The sequence below is a fragment of the Panulirus ornatus genome, chromosome 47 (genome assembly GCF_036320965.1).
Source record: "Panulirus ornatus isolate Po-2019 chromosome 47, ASM3632096v1, whole genome shotgun sequence".
NCBI lineage: Eukaryota > Metazoa > Arthropoda > Malacostraca > Decapoda > Palinuridae > Panulirus > Panulirus ornatus.
Window position 1 is genome coordinate 15,459,849 of NC_092270.1, and position 21,969 is coordinate 15,481,817.

The 21,969-nt window shown below is 45.6% G+C and overlaps 13 protein-coding genes across 13 annotated transcripts; 7 read left to right on the plus strand and 6 right to left on the minus strand.

Moving 5' to 3' along the window:
- The first annotated feature begins 1,133 nt into the window (after window positions 1–1,133).
- LOC139763724 (histone H4) lies at window positions 1,134–1,596 on the plus strand. Its single transcript, XM_071690047.1, has one exon. It carries the CDS (start codon window positions 1,200–1,202, stop codon window positions 1,509–1,511), a length of 312 nt encoding a protein of 103 aa, XP_071546148.1. The 5' UTR covers window positions 1,134–1,199; the 3' UTR covers window positions 1,512–1,596.
- A 4,523-nt stretch (window positions 1,597–6,119) lies between these two features.
- On the minus strand, window positions 6,120–6,639 carry LOC139763585 (histone H2A). Its single transcript, XM_071689792.1, has one exon. The coding sequence runs from the start codon at window positions 6,557–6,559 to the stop codon at window positions 6,188–6,190; it is 372 nt and encodes a 123-aa protein (XP_071545893.1). The 5' UTR covers window positions 6,560–6,639; the 3' UTR covers window positions 6,120–6,187.
- Window positions 6,640–6,791: 152 nt separating this feature from the next.
- Window positions 6,792–7,276, plus strand: LOC139763587 (histone H2B). The gene has a single exon (XM_071689794.1). It carries the CDS (start codon window positions 6,854–6,856, stop codon window positions 7,223–7,225), a length of 372 nt encoding a protein of 123 aa, XP_071545895.1. The 5' UTR covers window positions 6,792–6,853; the 3' UTR covers window positions 7,226–7,276.
- A 337-nt stretch (window positions 7,277–7,613) lies between these two features.
- LOC139763586 (histone H3) lies at window positions 7,614–8,126 on the minus strand. The gene has a single exon (XM_071689793.1). It carries the CDS (start codon window positions 8,074–8,076, stop codon window positions 7,666–7,668), a length of 411 nt encoding a protein of 136 aa, XP_071545894.1. The 5' UTR covers window positions 8,077–8,126; the 3' UTR covers window positions 7,614–7,665.
- Window positions 8,127–8,465: 339 nt separating this feature from the next.
- On the plus strand, window positions 8,466–8,928 carry LOC139763588 (histone H4). Its single transcript, XM_071689795.1, has one exon. The coding sequence runs from the start codon at window positions 8,532–8,534 to the stop codon at window positions 8,841–8,843; it is 312 nt and encodes a 103-aa protein (XP_071545896.1). The 5' UTR covers window positions 8,466–8,531; the 3' UTR covers window positions 8,844–8,928.
- A 3,862-nt stretch (window positions 8,929–12,790) lies between these two features.
- On the minus strand, window positions 12,791–13,310 carry LOC139763589 (histone H2A). Its single transcript, XM_071689796.1, has one exon. The coding sequence runs from the start codon at window positions 13,228–13,230 to the stop codon at window positions 12,859–12,861; it is 372 nt and encodes a 123-aa protein (XP_071545897.1). The 5' UTR covers window positions 13,231–13,310; the 3' UTR covers window positions 12,791–12,858.
- Window positions 13,311–13,462: 152 nt separating this feature from the next.
- LOC139763590 (histone H2B) lies at window positions 13,463–13,947 on the plus strand. The gene has a single exon (XM_071689797.1). The coding sequence runs from the start codon at window positions 13,525–13,527 to the stop codon at window positions 13,894–13,896; it is 372 nt and encodes a 123-aa protein (XP_071545898.1). The 5' UTR covers window positions 13,463–13,524; the 3' UTR covers window positions 13,897–13,947.
- A 374-nt stretch (window positions 13,948–14,321) lies between these two features.
- Window positions 14,322–14,834, minus strand: LOC139763591 (histone H3). Its single transcript, XM_071689799.1, has one exon. The coding sequence runs from the start codon at window positions 14,782–14,784 to the stop codon at window positions 14,374–14,376; it is 411 nt and encodes a 136-aa protein (XP_071545900.1). The 5' UTR covers window positions 14,785–14,834; the 3' UTR covers window positions 14,322–14,373.
- Window positions 14,835–15,173: 339 nt separating this feature from the next.
- Window positions 15,174–15,636, plus strand: LOC139763592 (histone H4). The gene has a single exon (XM_071689800.1). The coding sequence runs from the start codon at window positions 15,240–15,242 to the stop codon at window positions 15,549–15,551; it is 312 nt and encodes a 103-aa protein (XP_071545901.1). The 5' UTR covers window positions 15,174–15,239; the 3' UTR covers window positions 15,552–15,636.
- A 3,435-nt stretch (window positions 15,637–19,071) lies between these two features.
- Window positions 19,072–19,591, minus strand: LOC139763593 (histone H2A). The gene has a single exon (XM_071689801.1). It carries the CDS (start codon window positions 19,509–19,511, stop codon window positions 19,140–19,142), a length of 372 nt encoding a protein of 123 aa, XP_071545902.1. The 5' UTR covers window positions 19,512–19,591; the 3' UTR covers window positions 19,072–19,139.
- A 152-nt stretch (window positions 19,592–19,743) lies between these two features.
- Window positions 19,744–20,228, plus strand: LOC139763594 (histone H2B). The gene has a single exon (XM_071689802.1). The coding sequence runs from the start codon at window positions 19,806–19,808 to the stop codon at window positions 20,175–20,177; it is 372 nt and encodes a 123-aa protein (XP_071545903.1). The 5' UTR covers window positions 19,744–19,805; the 3' UTR covers window positions 20,178–20,228.
- Window positions 20,229–20,602: 374 nt separating this feature from the next.
- On the minus strand, window positions 20,603–21,115 carry LOC139763595 (histone H3). Its single transcript, XM_071689803.1, has one exon. The coding sequence runs from the start codon at window positions 21,063–21,065 to the stop codon at window positions 20,655–20,657; it is 411 nt and encodes a 136-aa protein (XP_071545904.1). The 5' UTR covers window positions 21,066–21,115; the 3' UTR covers window positions 20,603–20,654.
- A 339-nt stretch (window positions 21,116–21,454) lies between these two features.
- LOC139763596 (histone H4) lies at window positions 21,455–21,917 on the plus strand. The gene has a single exon (XM_071689804.1). It carries the CDS (start codon window positions 21,521–21,523, stop codon window positions 21,830–21,832), a length of 312 nt encoding a protein of 103 aa, XP_071545905.1. The 5' UTR covers window positions 21,455–21,520; the 3' UTR covers window positions 21,833–21,917.
- Window positions 21,918–21,969: the final 52 nt, after the last annotated feature.

Sequence of the window (21,969 nt, forward strand, 5' to 3'; positions counted from 1 at the left end):
GTGTCTAAATCGCTATCTTTGCCTAAGCAGATTTTGAATAGAAACTTATTAGTAGGGAATTGAATTACCCTAGTGGGCCGTATCTGCGTTGTCTTGAATACTATGGATAGCAGTTCGAACGTGGATGGGGGGGGACAATCAGGTTTTATGAATTTAAGTCGTATGTCGGGCGGCATTTTGGTGGCATCAGTGTTCTGCTACTTAAAAAAATGTGGGTCTGGGACGCTCGGCGGTCCAGGGTAGAGAGAGTGGGTGAGAGTGAGAGGGTCTCCGCCCCGTCAGGTGAGAACAGGTCCACTCCAAGCCTCCACTCCTCAGGAAAATGAGTTTTCCAGAATGGGGTGGGGAAGCTGGGATGGGGATTGCCCAAGCCTAACGGTCGTAAGATAGATGATGGATGATAAAAGAGAAAAAATGGAATGAAATTCGATGAAAGATGTACTGGAGGCAGCACTGCGGCGTGGGTCGTGGTGAGGTGTTAGCCTACCGGCGTCAGGTCACTGGTCACTGGTCGGGTCACCGGAGCTGTCTCCCACGGGAAGGACCAACGTGGGAGCTATTATCCGCTTCTTTCTTCTACGTCTTCTTCTACGTCTTCTGTCTTCTTTCTTCTTTCTTCTTGTTTCCGACTTGTGTCTTCTTATCTTCTTTCTTCTATCTTCTATCTTCTTTCTTCTATCTTCTTTCTTCTGTCTGCTTACGGCCTGGTGGTTAATTCTCCATGAGCCACGTGGTCACCATGTGGTCGAGACACCACTTCTACACTCACTCACTGGAAAAACTAGAATGTTCGAGGAGCGCGAGTGCGAGCCCGTTTTATGCAGCAGCTAGCTGCAACTTCGTGCCTCCCTATTGGCTGAAGGAGAGCCGTAAGCTCCGCCCACTCTTCCTCACTTGATCCGCATGAAGGTTGAAAAGCTATTTTTCACCTTTTTCTATAGGTTTTCTTAGAGGAAGATAAAAATTGATGATATCATAAGATCGAGCTTGATATCTTATCTATGTTGCATAAGAGAAAGAGTAAAAAAAGTGTAATTTTCACAGGAAAAAGACACGAAAATAGGCAGAGAAGGTAGAACTGCTACTATCACGTCCATCCAAGGGGGATATATACGTTGGAGCTGAGTTGGTGTGCATTACATTGGAGAGCGGAGCGGCGAGAAACGTATCAAAGCAGACCGCAGCAGAGGTGAGACAAGATGACTGGTCGCGGCAAGGGAGGCAAGGGGCTCGGAAAGGGAGGCGCCAAGCGTCATCGCAAGGTTCTTCGTGACAACATTCAGGGAATCACAAAGCCTGCCATTCGTCGTCTTGCTCGCCGTGGAGGAGTCAAACGTATCTCTGGCCTGATCTATGAAGAAACCCGTGGTGTACTCAAGGTTTTCTTAGAAAACGTCATCCGTGATGCTGTCACCTACACTGAGCACGCCAAGAGGAAAACAGTCACTGCCATGGATGTGGTTTATGCTCTCAAACGCCAGGGCAGAACTCTATACGGATTTGGCGGTTAAGATTATTCTTCCTCTTGCAAGACCATGCCAATGGCACAAACAGAAATCAATCGGACCTTTTTAAGGTCCACAAATAATCTCAAAAGATATCTTATTAGACAAAAAACATTTATATTCATATTCTCTATAACTTCATACACTTAGGTCATAAAAATTGATGAAATTCTTATAGAACGTTTTGGGTAGCAGACTTCCTAAAGAGTACTTTCATACACTTAGGGCATTAAAAATAATGACATTCTTCTATATCATTTTGGATAGCAAACTTACATAATGGTAGGAGAGGCCCCTTCAATGCCATCTATTTCTACGTAGAGTGTATGTTTTATTTATCTGTCAGAGAGAAATTAAGGGAATTTTCTTTGCATTTGGACATGCCTTGAGGCAGAGGAGAGCAAAGACATGTGAAAGGCTAAGTATGTGGTAAAATGGTAGGTGCTTGGTGGTGGATTAATGGTTGGGTAGCAGCAGGCAGGCAGGCTTGGAAAAGCGTAGGTAGGAGAGAGGGAGGAACCCGTTCAATGGCATTGATTTGCAGAGTGCATATTTGTTTGTCAGAGAGAAATTAAGGGAATTTTCTATTGCATTTGGACATGCCTTGAGGCAGAGGAGAGCAAAGACATGTGAAAGGCTAAGTATGTGGTAAAATGGTAGGTGCTTGGTGGTGGATTAATGGTTGGGTAGCAGCAGGCAGGCAGGCTTGGAAAAGCGTAGGTAGGAGAGAGGGAGGAACCCGTTCAATGGCATTGATTTGCAGAGTGCATATTTGTTTGTCAGAGAGAAATTAAGGGAATTTTCTATTGCATTTGGACATGCCTTGAGGCAGAGGAGAGCAAAGACATGTGAAAGGCTAAGTATGTGGTAAAATGGTAGGTGCTTGGTGGTGGATTAATGGTTGGGTAGCAGCAGGCAGGCAGGCAGGCTTGGAAAAGCGTAGGTAGGAGAGAGGGAGGAACCCGTTCAATGGCATTGATTTGCAGAGTGCATATTTGTTTGTCAGAGAGAAATTAAGGGAATTTTCTATTGCATTTGGACATGCCTTGAGGCAGAGGAGAGCAAAGACATGTGAAAGGCTAAGTATGTGGTAAAATGGTAGGTGCTTGGTGGTGGATTAATGGTTGGGTAGCAGCAGGCAGGCAGGCAGGCTTGGAAAAGCGTAGGTAGGAGAGAGGGAGGAACCCGTTCAATGGCATTGATTTGCAGAGTGCATATTTGTTTGTCAGAGAGAAATTAAGGGAATTTTCTTTGCATTTGGACATGCCTTGAGGCAGAGGAGAGCAAAGACATGTGAAAGGCTAAGTATGTGGTAAAATGGTAGGTGCTTGGTGGTGGATTAATGGTTGGGTAGCAGCAGGCAGGCAGGCTTGGAAAAGCGTAGGTAGGAGAGAGGGAGGAACCCGTTCAATGGCATTGATTTGCAGAGTGCATATTTGTTTGTCAGAGAGAAATTAAGGGAATTTTCTTTGCATTTGGACATGCCTTGAGGCAGAGGAGAGCAAAGACATGTGAAAGGCTAAGTATGTGGTAAAATGGTAGGTGCTTGGTGGTGGATTAATGGTTGGGTAGCAGCAGGCAGGCAGGCAGGCTTGGAAAAGCGTAGGTAGGAGAGAGGGAGGAACCCGTTCAATGGCATTGATTTGCAGAGTGCATATTTGTTTGTCAGAGAGAAATTAAGGGAATTTTCTTTGCATTTGGACATGCCTTGAGGCAGAGGAGAGCAAAGACATGTGAAAGGCTAAGTATGTGGTAAAATGGTAGGTGCTTGGTGGTGGATTAATGGTTGGGTAGCAGCAGGCAGGCAGGCTTGGAAAAGCGTAGGTAGGAGAGAGGGAGGAACCCGTTCAATGGCATTGATTTGCAGAGTGCATATTTGTTTGTCAGAGAGAAATTAAGGGAATTTTCTATTGCATTTGGACATGCCTTGAGGCAGAGGAGAGCAAAGACATGTGAAAGGCTAAGTATGTGGTAAAATGGTAGGTGCTTGGTGGTGGATTAATGGTTGGGTAGCAGCAGGCAGGCAGGCAGGCTTGGAAAAGCGTAGGTAGGAGAGAGGGAGGAACCCGTTCAATGGCATTGATTTGCAGAGTGCATATTTGTTTGTCAGAGAGAAATTAAGGGAATTTTCTTTGCATTTGGACATGCCTTGAGGCAGAGGAGAGCAAAGACATGTGAAAGGCTAAGTATGTGGTAAAATGGTAGGTGCTTGGTGGTGGATTAATGGTTGGGTAGCAGGCAGGCAGGCAGGCTTGGAAAAGCGTAGGTAGGAGAGAGGGAGGAACCCGTTCAATGGCATTGATTTGCAGAGTGCATATTTGTTTGTCAGAGAGAAATTAAGGGAATTTTCTTTGCATTTGGACATGCCTTGAGGCAGAGGAGAGCAAAGACATGTGAAAGGCTAAGTATGTGGTAAAATGGTAGGTGCTTGGTGGTGGATTAATGGTTGGGTAGCAGCAGGCAGGCAGGCTTGGAAAAGCGTAGGTAGGAGAGAGGGAGGAACCCGTTCAATGGCATTGATTTGCAGAGTGCATATTTGTTTGTCAGAGAGAAATTAAGGGAATTTTCTTTGCATTTGGACATGCCTTGAGGCAGAGGAGAGCAAAGACATGTGAAAGGCTAAGTATGTGGTAAAATGGTAGGTGCTTGGTGGTGGATTAATGGTTGGGTAGCAGCAGGCAGGCAGGCAGGCTTGGAAAAGCGTAGGTAGGAGAGAGGGAGGAACCCGTTCAATGGCATTGATTTGCAGAGTGCATATTTGTTTGTCAGAGAGAAATTAAGGGAATTTTCTTTGCATTTGGACATGCCTTGAGGCAGAGGAGAGCAAAGACATGTGAAAGGCTAAGTATGTGGTAAAATGGTAGGTGCTTGGTGGTGGATTAATGGTTGGGTAGCAGCAGGCAGGCAGGCAGGCTTGGAAAAGCGTAGGTAGGAGAGAGGGAGGAACCCGTTCAATGGCATTGATTTGCAGAGTGCATATTTGTTTGTCAGAGAGAAATTAAGGGAATTTTCTTTGCATTTGGACATGCCTTGAGGCAGAGGAGAGCAAAGACATGTGAAAGGCTAAGTATGTGGTAAAATGGTAGGTGCTTGGTGGTGGATTAATGGTTGGGTAGCAGCAGGCAGGCAGGCAGGCTTGGAAAAGCGTAGGTAGGAGAGAGGGAGGAACCCGTTCAATGGCATTGATTTGCAGAGTGCATATTTGTTTGTCAGAGAGAAATTAAGGGAATTTTCTTTGCATTTGGACATGCCTTGAGGCAGAGGAGAGCAAAGACATGTGAAAGGCTAAGTATGTGGTAAAATGGTAGGTGCTTGGTGGTGGATTAATGGTTGGGTAGCAGCAGGCAGGCAGGCTTGGAAAAGCGTAGGTAGGAGAGAGGGAGGAACCCGTTCAATGGCATTGATTTGCAGAGTGCATATTTGTTTGTCAGAGAGAAATTAAGGGAATTTTCTATTGCATTTGGACATGCCTTGAGGCAGAGGAGAGCAAAGACATGTGAAAGGCTAAGTATGTGGTAAAATGGTAGGTGCTTGGTGGTGGATTAATGGTTGGGTAGCAGCAGGCAGGCAGGCAGGCTTGGAAAAGCGTAGGTAGGAGAGAGGGAGGAACCCGTTCAATGGCATTGATTTGCAGAGTGCATATTTGTTTGTCAGAGAGAAATTAAGGGAATTTTCTATTGCATTTGGACATGCCTTGAGGCAGAGGAGAGCAAAGACATGTGAAAGGCTAAGTATGTGGTAAAATGGTAGGTGCTTGGTGGTGGATTAATGGTTGGGTAGCAGCAGGCAGGCAGGCTTGGAAAAGCGTAGGTAGGAGAGAGGGAGGAACCCGTTCAATGGCATTGATTTGCAGAGTGCATATTTGTTTGTCAGAGAGAAATTAAGGGAATTTTCTATTGCATTTGGACATGCCTTGAGGCAGAGGAGAGCAAAGACATGTGAAAGGCTAAGTATGTGGTAAAATGGTAGGTGCTTGGTGGTGGATTAATGGTTGGGTAGCAGCAGGCAGGCAGGCAGGCAGGCTTGGAAAAGCGTAGGTAGGAGAGAGGGAGGGAGGAACCCGTTCAATCCCATCTTTTTCGAGACTGGAGGTTTGAAAAAGGGGTTTAACGGGTCTGGGTACCTATATATATAATGAAATACTTGCTTGCCATTGGCTGATAGTTATCTGCCAATGAGGAGGCTTTATTTTATACACTATGGTTAGTGATAAGGTTGTAATTCTCCTGTATCGTTGTGGAAAATTATCCGTAAGGATGTAATGTAGTGTATCTCTTGTTTGGCCCCTCCCTCCCTCCGACCAACCAACCGTCTGCCTGCTTCTTGGTTTTCTTTTATGATCGATTTGGATTTGGGGGTAGCTTAAATAAATGGATGGAATAGAGCGTGCAGGGCTTTTCATTCTATTTTACGATGTCTGTAGATGGAAAATTATCTATTATCTTATGCTTATAAAAATAAATGAATTCATATATATATGTGTGTGTGTGTCTATTTTTTTATAAAGTATACGCTTGTGAATGAGGGAGTGAAAAGAAATAGAAAGATTAATAACGTTAGTAAGCATAGAGTTAGTTATGAGTGAGTATGTCTTGCTTGATATCCCTTTAAGAATTTATTTGTGGCTCCAAGAGGAGCCTGATTTTTTTGGTTCATCATCATGATTATATCATCTTGATCATCTACTTCTTTTCCGTCTTCTTGGGAAGGAGGACAGCCTGAATGTTAGGCAGGACACCTCCCTGGGCAATGGTGACACCAGAGAGAAGCTTGTTGAGTTCCTCGTCATTACGGATGGCCAGCTGCAAGTGACGAGGGATGATACGAGTCTTCTTGTTGTCACGGGCAGCGTTACCGGCTAACTCTAGTACTTCAGCGGCCAGGTACTCCATGACAGCTGCCAGGTAGACTGGGGCACCAGCACCGACACGTTCGGCGTAGTTTCCCTTGCGCAGAAGGCGGTGGATTCTACCTACGGGAAACTGGAGTCCCGCTCGACTGGAGCGACTCTTGGACTTGCCCTTGACTTTGCCTCCCTTGCCTCGTCCTGACATGGTGGTGCTAGTAATACGGCTACTGCTGCTGCTGCTGAGAGAGAGTTCTCTACTCGAGAGAGAGAGAAAATGAATGCGTAGCAATTTGGTGCGAGCATCGCTTATATACCCCCGCTCAGGATCAAGCGAGGCGGCGGCCGACGCCAAACAACCAATGAGCGCGCTCGGCCTGGGCGAGGAGCAAAAGCTGAGTAACCTGTGGCATATATAAGGCCAAGCTCGGGAGTGGCTTCTCATTCTAGCCGCGATCATCGCCGCCACGTAACCTCCCCACTCACTACCGTCGCCGTCGTTATGCCTCCCAAAGCATCAGGAAAGGCTGCCAAGAAGGCTGGAAAAGCTCAGAAAGCCATCGCTAAGGGCGATAAGAAGAAGAAGCGCAGGAGGAAGGAGAGCTACAGTATCTACATCTACAAGGTTCTCAAACAGGTTCACCCGGACACCGGTATCTCTTCCAAGGCCATGTCCATTATGAACTCTTTCGTGAACGACATTTTTGAACGTATCGCTGCTGAGGCTTCCCGCCTTGCCCACTACAACAAACGCTCCACCATCACCAGTCGGGAGATCCAGACTGCTGTTCGACTTCTTTTACCTGGTGAACTGGCCAAGCACGCCGTGTCCGAGGGTACAAAAGCTGTTACCAAGTACACCTCTTCTAAGTAAGAAGTTGTTCCTACTTCTTCCTCCCCTAAACTCGGCTCCATTGGAGCCACACATTATTACAAAAGAGATCATTGTTGGACCAAATGATGATGATGATACTACTATTTATAATGAATAATTAGAAAAGTGATATCAACGACATCACGATTTTTTTCTATTGTAGGTTAGCCTGGAAGGAAATAAAAGTAAAAAAAAAAAAAAAAAACACAGGACCCTACCTAACTAAATTTCGCTTGTTTGCATTAATTACCGGTAGCTAGCTTTTAAATGAAAAGCAGCAGTACCTACCTACTAGTTATCACGAATACAATTACTATTAGTTGTTCTTATTAGGTAGAGAGAGAGAGGTTGGTTGTCATGATCAAAAATTCTTTTGCAAGTTAGATTTTGGCCCTAAGAAGGGCCTAGTTTTTCCAATGAGGAAGACCTACAAGAGTGGCTTAGGCGCGTTCTCCTCGAATACGACGTGCCAGCTGGATGTCTTTGGGCATGATGGTGACACGCTTGGCGTGAATGGCGCACAAGTTGGTATCTTCAAAGAGACCCACCAGGTATGCTTCAGAGGCTTCCTGAAGGGCCATGACGGCAGACGACTGGAAACGTAGATCTGTCTTGAAGTCTTGTGCAATCTCTCGCACAAGACGCTGGAAGGGTAGCTTTCTGATGAGTAACTCGGTGCTTTTCTGGTAACGTCGGATTTCACGCAGAGCCACAGTTCCAGGCCTATAACGGTGAGGCTTCTTAACACCACCAGTAGCAGGAGCAGATTTACGAGCTGCCTTAGTGGCCAGCTGTTTGCGAGGGGCCTTGCCTCCTGTAGACTTGCGAGCAGTCTGCTTGGTTCGAGCCATTTCTGGAGCAGTCACTACAGTAGTAGTACGTATGAGCGAGTAGTGTTCGAGGAGCGCGAGTGCGAGCCCGTTTTATGCAGCAGCTAGCTGCAACTTCGTGCCTCCCTATTGGCTGAATGAGAGCCGTAAGCTCCGCCCACTCTTCCTCACTTGATCCGCATGAAGGTTGAAAAGCTATTTTTCACCTTTTTCTATAGGTTTTCTTAGAGGAAGATAAAAATTGATGATATCATAAGATCGAGCTTGATATCTTATCTATGTTGCATAAGAGAAAGAGTAAAAAAAGTGTAATTTTCACAGGAAAAAGACACGAAAATAGGCAGAGAAGGTAGAACTGCTACTATCACGTCCATCCAAGGGGGATATATACGTTGGAGCTGAGTTGGTGTGCATTACATTGGAGAGCGGAGCGGCGAGAAACGTATCAAAGCAGACCGCAGCAGAGGTGAGACAAGATGACTGGTCGCGGCAAGGGAGGCAAGGGGCTCGGAAAGGGAGGCGCCAAGCGTCATCGCAAGGTTCTTCGTGACAACATTCAGGGAATCACAAAGCCTGCCATTCGTCGTCTTGCTCGCCGTGGAGGAGTCAAACGTATCTCTGGCCTGATCTATGAAGAAACCCGTGGTGTACTCAAGGTTTTCTTAGAAAACGTCATCCGTGATGCTGTCACCTACACTGAGCACGCCAAGAGGAAAACAGTCACTGCCATGGATGTGGTTTATGCTCTCAAACGCCAGGGCAGAACTCTATACGGATTTGGCGGTTAAGATTATTCTTCCTCTTGCAAGACCATGCCAATGGCACAAACAGAAATCAATCGGACCTTTTTAAGGTCCACAAATAATCTCAAAAGATATCTTATTAGACAAAAAACATTTATATTCATATTCTCTATAACTTCATACACTTAGGTCATAAAAATTGATGAAATTCTTATAGAACGTTTTGGGTAGCAGACTTCCTAAAGAGTACTTTCATACACTTAGGGCATTAAAAATAATGACATTCTTCTATATCATTTTGGATAGCAAACTTACATAATGGTAGGAGAGGCCCCTTCAATGCCATCTATTTCTACGTAGAGTGTATGTTTTATTTATCTGTCAGAGAGAAATTAAGGGAATTTTCTTTGCATTTGGACATGCCTTGAGGCAGAGGAGAGCAAAGACATGTGAAAGGCTAAGTATGTGGTAAAATGGTAGGTGCTTGGTGGTGGATTAATGGTTGGGTAGCAGCAGGCAGGCAGGCTTGGAAAAGCGTAGGTAGGAGAGAGGGAGGAACCCGTTCAATGGCATTGATTTGCAGAGTGCATATTTGTTTGTCAGAGAGAAATTAAGGGAATTTTCTATTGCATTTGGACATGCCTTGAGGCAGAGGAGAGCAAAGACATGTGAAAGGCTAAGTATGTGGTAAAATGGTAGGTGCTTGGTGGTGGATTAATGGTTGGGTAGCAGCAGGCAGGCAGGCTTGGAAAAGCGTAGGTAGGAGAGAGGGAGGAACCCGTTCAATGGCATTGATTTGCAGAGTGCATATTTGTTTGTCAGAGAGAAATTAAGGGAATTTTCTATTGCATTTGGACATGCCTTGAGGCAGAGGAGAGCAAAGACATGTGAAAGGCTAAGTATGTGGTAAAATGGTAGGTGCTTGGTGGTGGATTAATGGTTGGGTAGCAGCAGGCAGGCAGGCTTGGAAAAGCGTAGGTAGGAGAGAGGGAGGAACCCGTTCAATGGCATTGATTTGCAGAGTGCATATTTGTTTGTCAGAGAGAAATTAAGGGAATTTTCTATTGCATTTGGACATGCCTTGAGGCAGAGGAGAGCAAAGACATGTGAAAGGCTAAGTATGTGGTAAAATGGTAGGTGCTTGGTGGTGGATTAATGGTTGGGTAGCAGCAGGCAGGCAGGCAGGCTTGGAAAAGCGTAGGTAGGAGAGAGGGAGGAACCCGTTCAATGGCATTGATTTGCAGAGTGCATATTTGTTTGTCAGAGAGAAATTAAGGGAATTTTCTATTGCATTTGGACATGCCTTGAGGCAGAGGAGAGCAAAGACATGTGAAAGGCTAAGTATGTGGTAAAATGGTAGGTGCTTGGTGGTGGATTAATGGTTGGGTAGCAGCAGGCAGGCAGGCAGGCTTGGAAAAGCGTAGGTAGGAGAGAGGGAGGAACCCGTTCAATGGCATTGATTTGCAGAGTGCATATTTGTTTGTCAGAGAGAAATTAAGGGAATTTTCTATTGCATTTGGACATGCCTTGAGGCAGAGGAGAGCAAAGACATGTGAAAGGCTAAGTATGTGGTAAAATGGTAGGTGCTTGGTGGTGGATTAATGGTTGGGTAGCAGCAGGCAGGCAGGCAGGCTTGGAAAAGCGTAGGTAGGAGAGAGGGAGGAACCCGTTCAATGGCATTGATTTGCAGAGTGCATATTTGTTTGTCAGAGAGAAATTAAGGGAATTTTCTATTGCATTTGGACATGCCTTGAGGCAGAGGAGAGCAAAGACATGTGAAAGGCTAAGTATGTGGTAAAATGGTAGGTGCTTGGTGGTGGATTAATGGTTGGGTAGCAGCAGGCAGGCAGGCTTGGAAAAGCGTAGGTAGGAGAGAGGGAGGAACCCGTTCAATGGCATTGATTTGCAGAGTGCATATTTGTTTGTCAGAGAGAAATTAAGGGAATTTTCTATTGCATTTGGACATGCCTTGAGGCAGAGGAGAGCAAAGACATGTGAAAGGCTAAGTATGTGGTAAAATGGTAGGTGCTTGGTGGTGGATTAATGGTTGGGTAGCAGCAGGCAGGCAGGCAGGCTTGGAAAAGCGTAGGTAGGAGAGAGGGAGGAACCCGTTCAATGGCATTGATTTGCAGAGTGCATATTTGTTTGTCAGAGAGAAATTAAGGGAATTTTCTATTGCATTTGGACATGCCTTGAGGCAGAGGAGAGCAAAGACATGTGAAAGGCTAAGTATGTGGTAAAATGGTAGGTGCTTGGTGGTGGATTAATGGTTGGGTAGCAGCAGGCAGGCAGGCAGGCTTGGAAAAGCGTAGGTAGGAGAGAGGGAGGAACCCGTTCAATGGCATTGATTTGCAGAGTGCATATTTGTTTGTCAGAGAGAAATTAAGGGAATTTTCTATTGCATTTGGACATGCCTTGAGGCAGAGGAGAGCAAAGACATGTGAAAGGCTAAGTATGTGGTAAAATGGTAGGTGCTTGGTGGTGGATTAATGGTTGGGTAGCAGCAGGCAGGCAGGCAGGCTTGGAAAAGCGTAGGTAGGAGAGAGGGAGGAACCCGTTCAATGGCATTGATTTGCAGAGTGCATATTTGTTTGTCAGAGAGAAATTAAGGGAATTTTCTATTGCATTTGGACATGCCTTGAGGCAGAGGAGAGCAAAGACATGTGAAAGGCTAAGTATGTGGTAAAATGGTAGGTGCTTGGTGGTGGATTAATGGTTGGGTAGCAGCAGGCAGGCAGGCTTGGAAAAGCGTAGGTAGGAGAGAGGGAGGAACCCGTTCAATGGCATTGATTTGCAGAGTGCATATTTGTTTGTCAGAGAGAAATTAAGGGAATTTTCTATTGCATTTGGACATGCCTTGAGGCAGAGGAGAGCAAAGACATGTGAAAGGCTAAGTATGTGGTAAAATGGTAGGTGCTTGGTGGTGGATTAATGGTTGGGTAGCAGCAGGCAGGCAGGCTTGGAAAAGCGTAGGTAGGAGAGAGGGAGGAACCCGTTCAATGGCATTGATTTGCAGAGTGCATATTTGTTTGTCAGAGAGAAATTAAGGGAATTTTCTATTGCATTTGGACATGCCTTGAGGCAGAGGAGAGCAAAGACATGTGAAAGGCTAAGTATGTGGTAAAATGGTAGGTGCTTGGTGGTGGATTAATGGTTGGGTAGCAGCAGGCAGGCAGGCTTGGAAAAGCGTAGGTAGGAGAGAGGGAGGAACCCGTTCAATGGCATTGATTTGCAGAGTGCATATTTGTTTGTCAGAGAGAAATTAAGGGAATTTTCTATTGCATTTGGACATGCCTTGAGGCAGAGGAGAGCAAAGACATGTGAAAGGCTAAGTATGTGGTAAAATGGTAGGTGCTTGGTGGTGGATTAATGGTTGGGTAGCAGCAGGCAGGCAGGCAGGCTTGGAAAAGCGTAGGTAGGAGAGAGGGAGGGAGGAACCCGTTCAATCCCATCTTTTTCGAGACTGGAGGTTTGAAAAAGGGGTTTAACGGGTCTGGGTACCTATATATATAATGAAATACTTGCTTGCCATTGGCTGATAGTTATCTGCCAATGAGGAGGCTTTATTTTATACACTATGGTTAGTGATAAGGTTGTAATTCTCCTGTATCGTTGTGGAAAATTATCCGTAAGGATGTAATGTAGTGTATCTCTTGTTTGGCCCCTCCCTCCCTCCGACCAACCAACCGTCTGCCTGCTTCTTGGTTTTCTTTTATGATCGATTTGGATTTGGGGGTAGCTTAAATAAATGGATGGAATAGAGCGTGCAGGGCTTTTCATTCTATTTTACGATGTCTGTAGATGGAAAATTATCTATTATCTTATGCTTATAAAAATAAATGAATTCATATATATATGTGTGTGTGTGTCTATTTTTTTATAAAGTATACGCTTGTGAATGAGGGAGTGAAAAGAAATAGAAAGATTAATAACGTTAGTAAGCATAGAGTTAGTTATGAGTGAGTATGTCTTGCTTGATATCCCTTTAAGAATTTATTTGTGGCTCCAAGAGGAGCCTGATTTTTTTGGTTCATCATCATGATTATATCATCTTGATCATCTACTTCTTTTCCGTCTTCTTGGGAAGGAGGACAGCCTGAATGTTAGGCAGGACACCTCCCTGGGCAATGGTGACACCAGAGAGAAGCTTGTTGAGTTCCTCGTCATTACGGATGGCCAGCTGCAAGTGACGAGGGATGATACGAGTCTTCTTGTTGTCACGGGCAGCGTTACCGGCTAACTCTAGTACTTCAGCGGCCAGGTACTCCATGACAGCTGCCAGGTAGACTGGGGCACCAGCACCGACACGTTCGGCGTAGTTTCCCTTGCGCAGAAGGCGGTGGATTCTACCTACGGGAAACTGGAGTCCCGCTCGACTGGAGCGACTCTTGGACTTGCCCTTGACTTTGCCTCCCTTGCCTCGTCCTGACATGGTGGTGCTAGTAATACGGCTACTGCTGCTGCTGCTGAGAGAGAGTTCTCTACTCGAGAGAGAGAGAAAATGAATGCGTAGCAATTTGGTGCGAGCATCGCTTATATACCCCCGCTCAGGATCAAGCGAGGCGGCGGCCGACGCCAAACAACCAATGAGCGCGCTCGGCCTGGGCGAGGAGCAAAAGCTGAGTAACCTGTGGCATATATAAGGCCAAGCTCGGGAGTGGCTTCTCATTCTAGCCGCGATCATCGCCGCCACGTAACCTCCCCACTCACTACCGTCGCCGTCGTTATGCCTCCCAAAGCATCAGGAAAGGCTGCCAAGAAGGCTGGAAAAGCTCAGAAAGCCATCGCTAAGGGCGATAAGAAGAAGAAGCGCAGGAGGAAGGAGAGCTACAGTATCTACATCTACAAGGTTCTCAAACAGGTTCACCCGGACACCGGTATCTCTTCCAAGGCCATGTCCATTATGAACTCTTTCGTGAACGACATTTTTGAACGTATCGCTGCTGAGGCTTCCCGCCTTGCCCACTACAACAAACGCTCCACCATCACCAGTCGGGAGATCCAGACTGCTGTTCGACTTCTTTTACCTGGTGAACTGGCCAAGCACGCCGTGTCCGAGGGTACAAAAGCTGTTACCAAGTACACCTCTTCTAAGTAAGAAGTTGTTCCTACTTCTTCCTCCCCTAAACTCGGCTCCATTGGAGCCACACATTATTACAAAAGAGATCATTGTTGGACCAAATGATGATGATGATACTACTATTTATAATGAATAATTAGAAAAGTGATATCAACGACATCACGATTCAATTGTTAAGACACTTACTTAACCCGTTTTATATATATTTTTCTATTGTAGGTTAGCCTGGAAGGAAATAAAAGTAAAAAAAAAAAAAAAAAAACACAGGACCCTACCTAACTAAATTTCGCTTGTTTGCATTAATTACCGGTAGCTAGCTTTTAAATGAAAAGTAGCAGTACCTACCTACTAGTTATCACGAATACAATTACTATTAGTTGTTCTTATTAGGTAGAGAGAGAGGTTGGTTGTCATGATCAAAAATTCTTTTGCAAGTTAGATTTTGGCCCTAAGAAGGGCCTAGTTTTTCCAATGAGGAAGACCTACAAGAGTGGCTTAGGCGCGTTCTCCTCGAATACGACGTGCCAGCTGGATGTCTTTGGGCATGATGGTGACACGCTTGGCGTGAATGGCGCACAAGTTGGTATCTTCAAAGAGACCCACCAGGTATGCTTCAGAGGCTTCCTGAAGGGCCATGACGGCAGACGACTGGAAACGTAGATCTGTCTTGAAGTCTTGTGCAATCTCTCGCACAAGACGCTGGAAGGGTAGCTTTCTGATGAGTAACTCGGTGCTTTTCTGGTAACGTCGGATTTCACGCAGAGCCACAGTTCCAGGCCTATAACGGTGAGGCTTCTTAACACCACCAGTAGCAGGAGCAGATTTACGAGCTGCCTTAGTGGCCAGCTGTTTGCGAGGGGCCTTGCCTCCTGTAGACTTGCGAGCAGTCTGCTTGGTTCGAGCCATTTCTGGAGCAGTCACTACAGTAGTAGTACGTATGAGCGAGTAGTGTTCGAGGAGCGCGAGTGCGAGCCCGTTTTATGCAGCAGCTAGCTGCAACTTCGTGCCTCCCTATTGGCTGAATGAGAGCCGTAAGCTCCGCCCACTCTTCCTCACTTGATCCGCATGAAGGTTGAAAAGCTATTTTTCACCTTTTTCTATAGGTTTTCTTAGAGGAAGATAAAAATTGATGATATCATAAGATCGAGCTTGATATCTTATCTATGTTGCATAAGAGAAAGAGTAAAAAAAGTGTAATTTTCACAGGAAAAAGACACGAAAATAGGCAGAGAAGGTAGAACTGCTACTATCACGTCCATCCAAGGGGGATATATACGTTGGAGCTGAGTTGGTGTGCATTACATTGGAGAGCGGAGCGGCGAGAAACGTATCAAAGCAGACCGCAGCAGAGGTGAGACAAGATGACTGGTCGCGGCAAGGGAGGCAAGGGGCTCGGAAAGGGAGGCGCCAAGCGTCATCGCAAGGTTCTTCGTGACAACATTCAGGGAATCACAAAGCCTGCCATTCGTCGTCTTGCTCGCCGTGGAGGAGTCAAACGTATCTCTGGCCTGATCTATGAAGAAACCCGTGGTGTACTCAAGGTTTTCTTAGAAAACGTCATCCGTGATGCTGTCACCTACACTGAGCACGCCAAGAGGAAAACAGTCACTGCCATGGATGTGGTTTATGCTCTCAAACGCCAGGGCAGAACTCTATACGGATTTGGCGGTTAAGATTATTCTTCCTCTTGCAAGACCATGCCAATGGCACAAACAGAAATCAATCGGACCTTTTTAAGGTCCACAAATAATCTCAAAAGATATCTTATTAGACAAAAAACATTTATATTCATATTCTCTATAACTTCATACACTTAGGTCATAAAAATTGATGAAATTCTTATAGAACGTTTTGGGTAGCAGACTTCCTAAAGAGTACTTTCATACACTTAGGGCATTAAAAATAATGACATTCTTCTATATCATTTTGGATAGCAAACTTACATAATGGTAGGAGAGGCCCCTTCAATGCCATCTATTTCTACGTAGAGTGTATGTTTTATTTATCTGTCAGAGAGAAATTAAGGGAATTTTCTTTGCATTTGGACATGCCTTGAGGCAGAGGAGAGCAAAGACATGTGAAAGGCTAAGTATGTGGTAAAATGGTAGGTGCTTGGTGGTGGATTAATGGTTGGGTAGCAGCAGGCAGGCAGGCTTGGAAAAGCGTAGGTAGGAGAGAGGGAGGAACCCGTTCAATGGCATTGATTTGCAGAGTGCATATTTGTTTGTCAGAGAGAAATTAAGGGAATTTTCTATTGCATTTGGACATGCCTTGAGGCAGAGGAGAGCAAAGACATGTGAAAGGCTAAGTATGTGGTAAAATGGTAGGTGCTTGGTGGTGGATTAATGGTTGGGTAGCAGCAGGCAGGCAGGCTTGGAAAAGCGTAGGTAGGAGAGAGGGAGGAACCCGTTCAATGGCATTGATTTGCAGAGTGCATATTTGTTTGTCAGAGAGAAATTAAGGGAATTTTCTATTGCATTTGGACATGCCTTGAGGCAGAGGAGAGCAAAGACATGTGAAAGGCTAAGTATGTGGTAAAATGGTAGGTGCTTGGTGGTGGATTAATGGTTGGGTAGCAGCAGGCAGGCAGGCAGGCTTGGAAAAGCGTAGGTAGGAGAGAGGGAGGAACCCGTTCAATGGCATTGATTTGCAGAGTGCATATTTGTTTGTCAGAGAGAAATTAAGGGAATTTTCTATTGCATTTGGACATGCCTTGAGGCAGAGGAGAGCAAAGACATGTGAAAGGCTAAGTATGTGGTAAAATGGTAGGTGCTTGGTGGTGGATTAATGGTTGGGTAGCAGCAGGCAGGCAGGCAGGCTTGGAAAAGCGTAGGTAGGAGAGAGGGAGGAACCCGTTCAATGGCATTGATTTGCAGAGTGCATATTTGTTTGTCAGAGAGAAATTAAGGGAATTTTCTATTGCATTTGGACATGCCTTGAGGCAGAGGAGAGCAAAGACATGTGAAAGGCTAAGTATGTGGTAAAATGGTAGGTGCTTGGTGGTGGATTAATGGTTGGGTAGCAGCAGGCAGGCAGGCAGGCTTGGAAAAGCGTAGGTAGGAGAGAGGGAGGAACCCGTTCAATGGCATTGATTTGCAGAGTGCATATTTGTTTGTCAGAGAGAAATTAAGGGAATTTTCTATTGCATTTGGACATGCCTTGAGGCAGAGGAGAGCAAAGACATGTGAAAGGCTAAGTATGTGGTAAAATGGTAGGTGCTTGGTGGTGGATTAATGGTTGGGTAGCAGCAGGCAGGCAGGCAGGCTTGGAAAAGCGTAGGTAGGAGAGAGGGAGGAACCCGTTCAATGGCATTGATTTGCAGAGTGCATATTTGTTTGTCAGAGAGAAATTAAGGGAATTTTCTATTGCATTTGGACATGCCTTGAGGCAGAGGAGAGCAAAGACATGTGAAAGGCTAAGTATGTGGTAAAATGGTAGGTGCTTGGTGGTGGATTAATGGTTGGGTAGCAGCAGGCAGGCAGGCAGGCTTGGAAAAGCGTAGGTAGGAGAGAGGGAGGAACCCGTTCAATGGCATTGATTTGCAGAGTGCATATTTGTTTGTCAGAGAGAAATTAAGGGAATTTTCTATTGCATTTGGACATGCCTTGAGGCAGAGGAGAGCAAAGACATGTGAAAGGCTAAGTATGTGGTAAAATGGTAGGTGCTTGGTGGTGGATTAATGGTTGGGTAGCAGCAGGCAGGCAGGCAGGCTTGGAAAAGCGTAGGTAGGAGAGAGGGAGGAACCCGTTCAATGGCATTGATTTGCAGAGTGCATATTTGTTTGTCAGAGAGAAATTAAGGGAATTTTCTATTGCATTTGGACATGCCTTGAGGCAGAGGAGAGCAAAGACATGTGAAAGGCTAAGTATGTGGTAAAATGGTAGGTGCTTGGTGGTGGATTAATGGTTGGGTAGCAGCAGGCAGGCAGGCAGGCTTGGAAAAGCGTAGGTAGGAGAGAGGGAGGAACCCGTTCAATGGCATTGATTTGCAGAGTGCATATTTGTTTGTCAGAGAGAAATTAAGGGAATTTTCTATTGCATTTGGACATGCCTTGAGGCAGAGGAGAGCAAAGACATGTGAAAGGCTAAGTATGTGGTAAAATGGTAGGTGCTTGGTGGTGGATTAATGGTTGGGTAGCAGCAGGCAGGCAGGCAGGCTTGGAAAAGCGTAGGTAGGAGAGAGGGAGGAACCCGTTCAATGGCATTGATTTGCAGAGTGCATATTTGTTTGTCAGAGAGAAATTAAGGGAATTTTCTTTGCATTTGGACATGCCTTGAGGCAGATTAGAGCAAGGACATGTGAAAGGCTAAGTATGTGGTAAAATGGTAGGTGCTTGGTGGTGGATTAATGGTTGGGTAGCAGCAGGCAGGCAGGCAGGCTTGGAAAAGCGTAGGTAGGAGAGAGGGAGGAACCCGTTCAATGGCATTGATTTGCAGAGTGCATATTTGTTTGTCAGAGAGAAATTAAGGGAATTTTCTATTGCATTTGGACATGCCTTGAGGCAGAGTAGAGCAAGGACATGTGAAAGGCTAAGTATGTGGTAAAATGGTAGGTGCTTGGTGGTGGATTAATGGTTGGGTAGCAGCAGGCAGGCAGGCAGGCAGGCTTGGAAAAGCGTAGGTAGGAGAGAGGGAGGGAGGAACCCGTTCAATCCCATCTTTTTCGAGACTGGAGGTTTGAAAAAGGGGTTTAACGGGTCTGGGTACCTATATATATAATGAAATACTTGCTTGCCATTGGCTGATAGTTATCTGCCAATGAGGAGGCTTTATTTTATACACTATGGTTAGTGATAAGGTTGTAATTCTCCTGTATCGTTGTGGAAAATTATCCGTAAGGATGTAATGTAGTGTATCTCTTGTTTGGCCCCTCCCTCCCTCCGACCAACCAACCGTCTGCCTGCTTCTTGGTTTTCTTTTATGATCGATTTGGATTTGGGGGTAGCTTAAATAAATGGATGGAATAGAGCGTGCAGGGCTTTTCATTCTATTTTACGATGTCTGTAGATGGAAAATTATCTATTATCTTATGCTTATAAAAATAAATGAATTCATATATATATGTGTGTGTCTATTTTTTTATAAAGTATACGCTTGTGAATGAGGGAGTGAAAAGAAATAGAAAGATTAATAACGTTAGTAAGCATAGAGTTAGTTATGAGTGAGTATGTCTTGCTTGATATCCCTTTAAGAATTTATTTGTGGCTCCAAGAGGAGCCTGATTTTTTTGGTTCATCATCATGATTATATCATCTTGATCATCTACTTCTTTTCCGTCTTCTTGGGAAGGAGGACAGCCTGAATGTTAGGCAGGACACCTCCCTGGGCAATGGTGACACCAGAGAGAAGCTTGTTGAGTTCCTCGTCATTACGGATGGCCAGCTGCAAGTGACGAGGGATGATACGAGTCTTCTTGTTGTCACGGGCAGCGTTACCGGCTAACTCTAGTACTTCAGCGGCCAGGTACTCCATGACAGCTGCCAGGTAGACTGGGGCACCAGCACCGACACGTTCGGCGTAGTTTCCCTTGCGCAGAAGGCGGTGGATTCTACCTACGGGAAACTGGAGTCCCGCTCGACTGGAGCGACTCTTGGACTTGCCCTTGACTTTGCCTCCCTTGCCTCGTCCTGACATGGTGGTGCTAGTAATACGGCTACTGCTGCTGCTGCTGAGAGAGAGTTCTCTACTCGAGAGAGAGAGAAAATGAATGCGTAGCAATTTGGTGCGAGCATCGCTTATATACCCCCGCTCAGGATCAAGCGAGGCGGCGGCCGACGCCAAACAACCAATGAGCGCGCTCGGCCTGGGCGAGGAGCAAAAGCTGAGTAACCTGTGGCATATATAAGGCCAAGCTCGGGAGTGGCTTCTCATTCTAGCCGCGATCATCGCCGCCACGTAACCTCCCCACTCACTACCGTCGCCGTCGTTATGCCTCCCAAAGCATCAGGAAAGGCTGCCAAGAAGGCTGGAAAAGCTCAGAAAGCCATCGCTAAGGGCGATAAGAAGAAGAAGCGCAGGAGGAAGGAGAGCTACAGTATCTACATCTACAAGGTTCTCAAACAGGTTCACCCGGACACCGGTATCTCTTCCAAGGCCATGTCCATTATGAACTCTTTCGTGAACGACATTTTTGAACGTATCGCTGCTGAGGCTTCCCGCCTTGCCCACTACAACAAACGCTCCACCATCACCAGTCGGGAGATCCAGACTGCTGTTCGACTTCTTTTACCTGGTGAACTGGCCAAGCACGCCGTGTCCGAGGGTACAAAAGCTGTTACCAAGTACACCTCTTCTAAGTAAGAAGTTGTTCCTACTTCTTCCTCCCCTAAACTCGGCTCCATTGGAGCCACACATTATTACAAAAGAGATCATTGTTGGACCAAATGATGATGATGATACTACTATTTATAATGAATAATTAGAAAAGTGATATCAACGACATCACGATTCAATTGTTAAGACACTTACTTAACCCGTTTTATATATATTTTTCTATTGTAGGTTAGCCTGGAAGGAAATAAAAGTAAAAAAAAAAAAAAAAAAACACAGGACCCTACCTAACTAAATTTCGCTTGTTTGCATTAATTACCGGTAGCTAGCTTTTAAATGAAAAGTAGCAGTACCTACCTACTAGTTATCACGAATACAATTACTATTAGTTGTTCTTATTAGGTAGAGAGAGAGGTTGGTTGTCATGATCAAAAATTCTTTTGCAAGTTAGATTTTGGCCCTAAGAAGGGCCTAGTTTTTCCAATGAGGAAGACCTACAAGAGTGGCTTAGGCGCGTTCTCCTCGAATACGACGTGCCAGCTGGATGTCTTTGGGCATGATGGTGACACGCTTGGCGTGAATGGCGCACAAGTTGGTATCTTCAAAGAGACCCACCAGGTATGCTTCAGAGGCTTCCTGAAGGGCCATGACGGCAGACGACTGGAAACGTAGATCTGTCTTGAAGTCTTGTGCAATCTCTCGCACAAGACGCTGGAAGGGTAGCTTTCTGATGAGTAACTCGGTGCTTTTCTGGTAACGTCGGATTTCACGCAGAGCCACAGTTCCAGGCCTATAACGGTGAGGCTTCTTAACACCACCAGTAGCAGGAGCAGATTTACGAGCTGCCTTAGTGGCCAGCTGTTTGCGAGGGGCCTTGCCTCCTGTAGACTTGCGAGCAGTCTGCTTGGTTCGAGCCATTTCTGGAGCAGTCACTACAGTAGTAGTACGTATGAGCGAGTAGTGTTCGAGGAGCGCGAGTGCGAGCCCGTTTTATGCAGCAGCTAGCTGCAACTTCGTGCCTCCCTATTGGCTGAATGAGAGCCGTAAGCTCCGCCCACTCTTCCTCACTTGATCCGCATGAAGGTTGAAAAGCTATTTTTCACCTTTTTCTATAGGTTTTCTTAGAGGAAGATAAAAATTGATGATATCATAAGATCGAGCTTGATATCTTATCTATGTTGCATAAGAGAAAGAGTAAAAAAAGTGTAATTTTCACAGGAAAAAGACACGAAAATAGGCAGAGAAGGTAGAACTGCTACTATCACGTCCATCCAAGGGGGATATATACGTTGGAGCTGAGTTGGTGTGCATTACATTGGAGAGCGGAGCGGCGAGAAACGTATCAAAGCAGACCGCAGCAGAGGTGAGACAAGATGACTGGTCGCGGCAAGGGAGGCAAGGGGCTCGGAAAGGGAGGCGCCAAGCGTCATCGCAAGGTTCTTCGTGACAACATTCAGGGAATCACAAAGCCTGCCATTCGTCGTCTTGCTCGCCGTGGAGGAGTCAAACGTATCTCTGGCCTGATCTATGAAGAAACCCGTGGTGTACTCAAGGTTTTCTTAGAAAACGTCATCCGTGATGCTGTCACCTACACTGAGCACGCCAAGAGGAAAACAGTCACTGCCATGGATGTGGTTTATGCTCTCAAACGCCAGGGCAGAACTCTATACGGATTTGGCGGTTAAGATTATTCTTCCTCTTGCAAGACCATGCCAATGGCACAAACAGAAATCAATCGGACCTTTTTAAGGTCCACAAATAATCTCAAAAGATATCTTATTAGACAAAAAACATTTATATTCATATTCTCTATAACTTCATA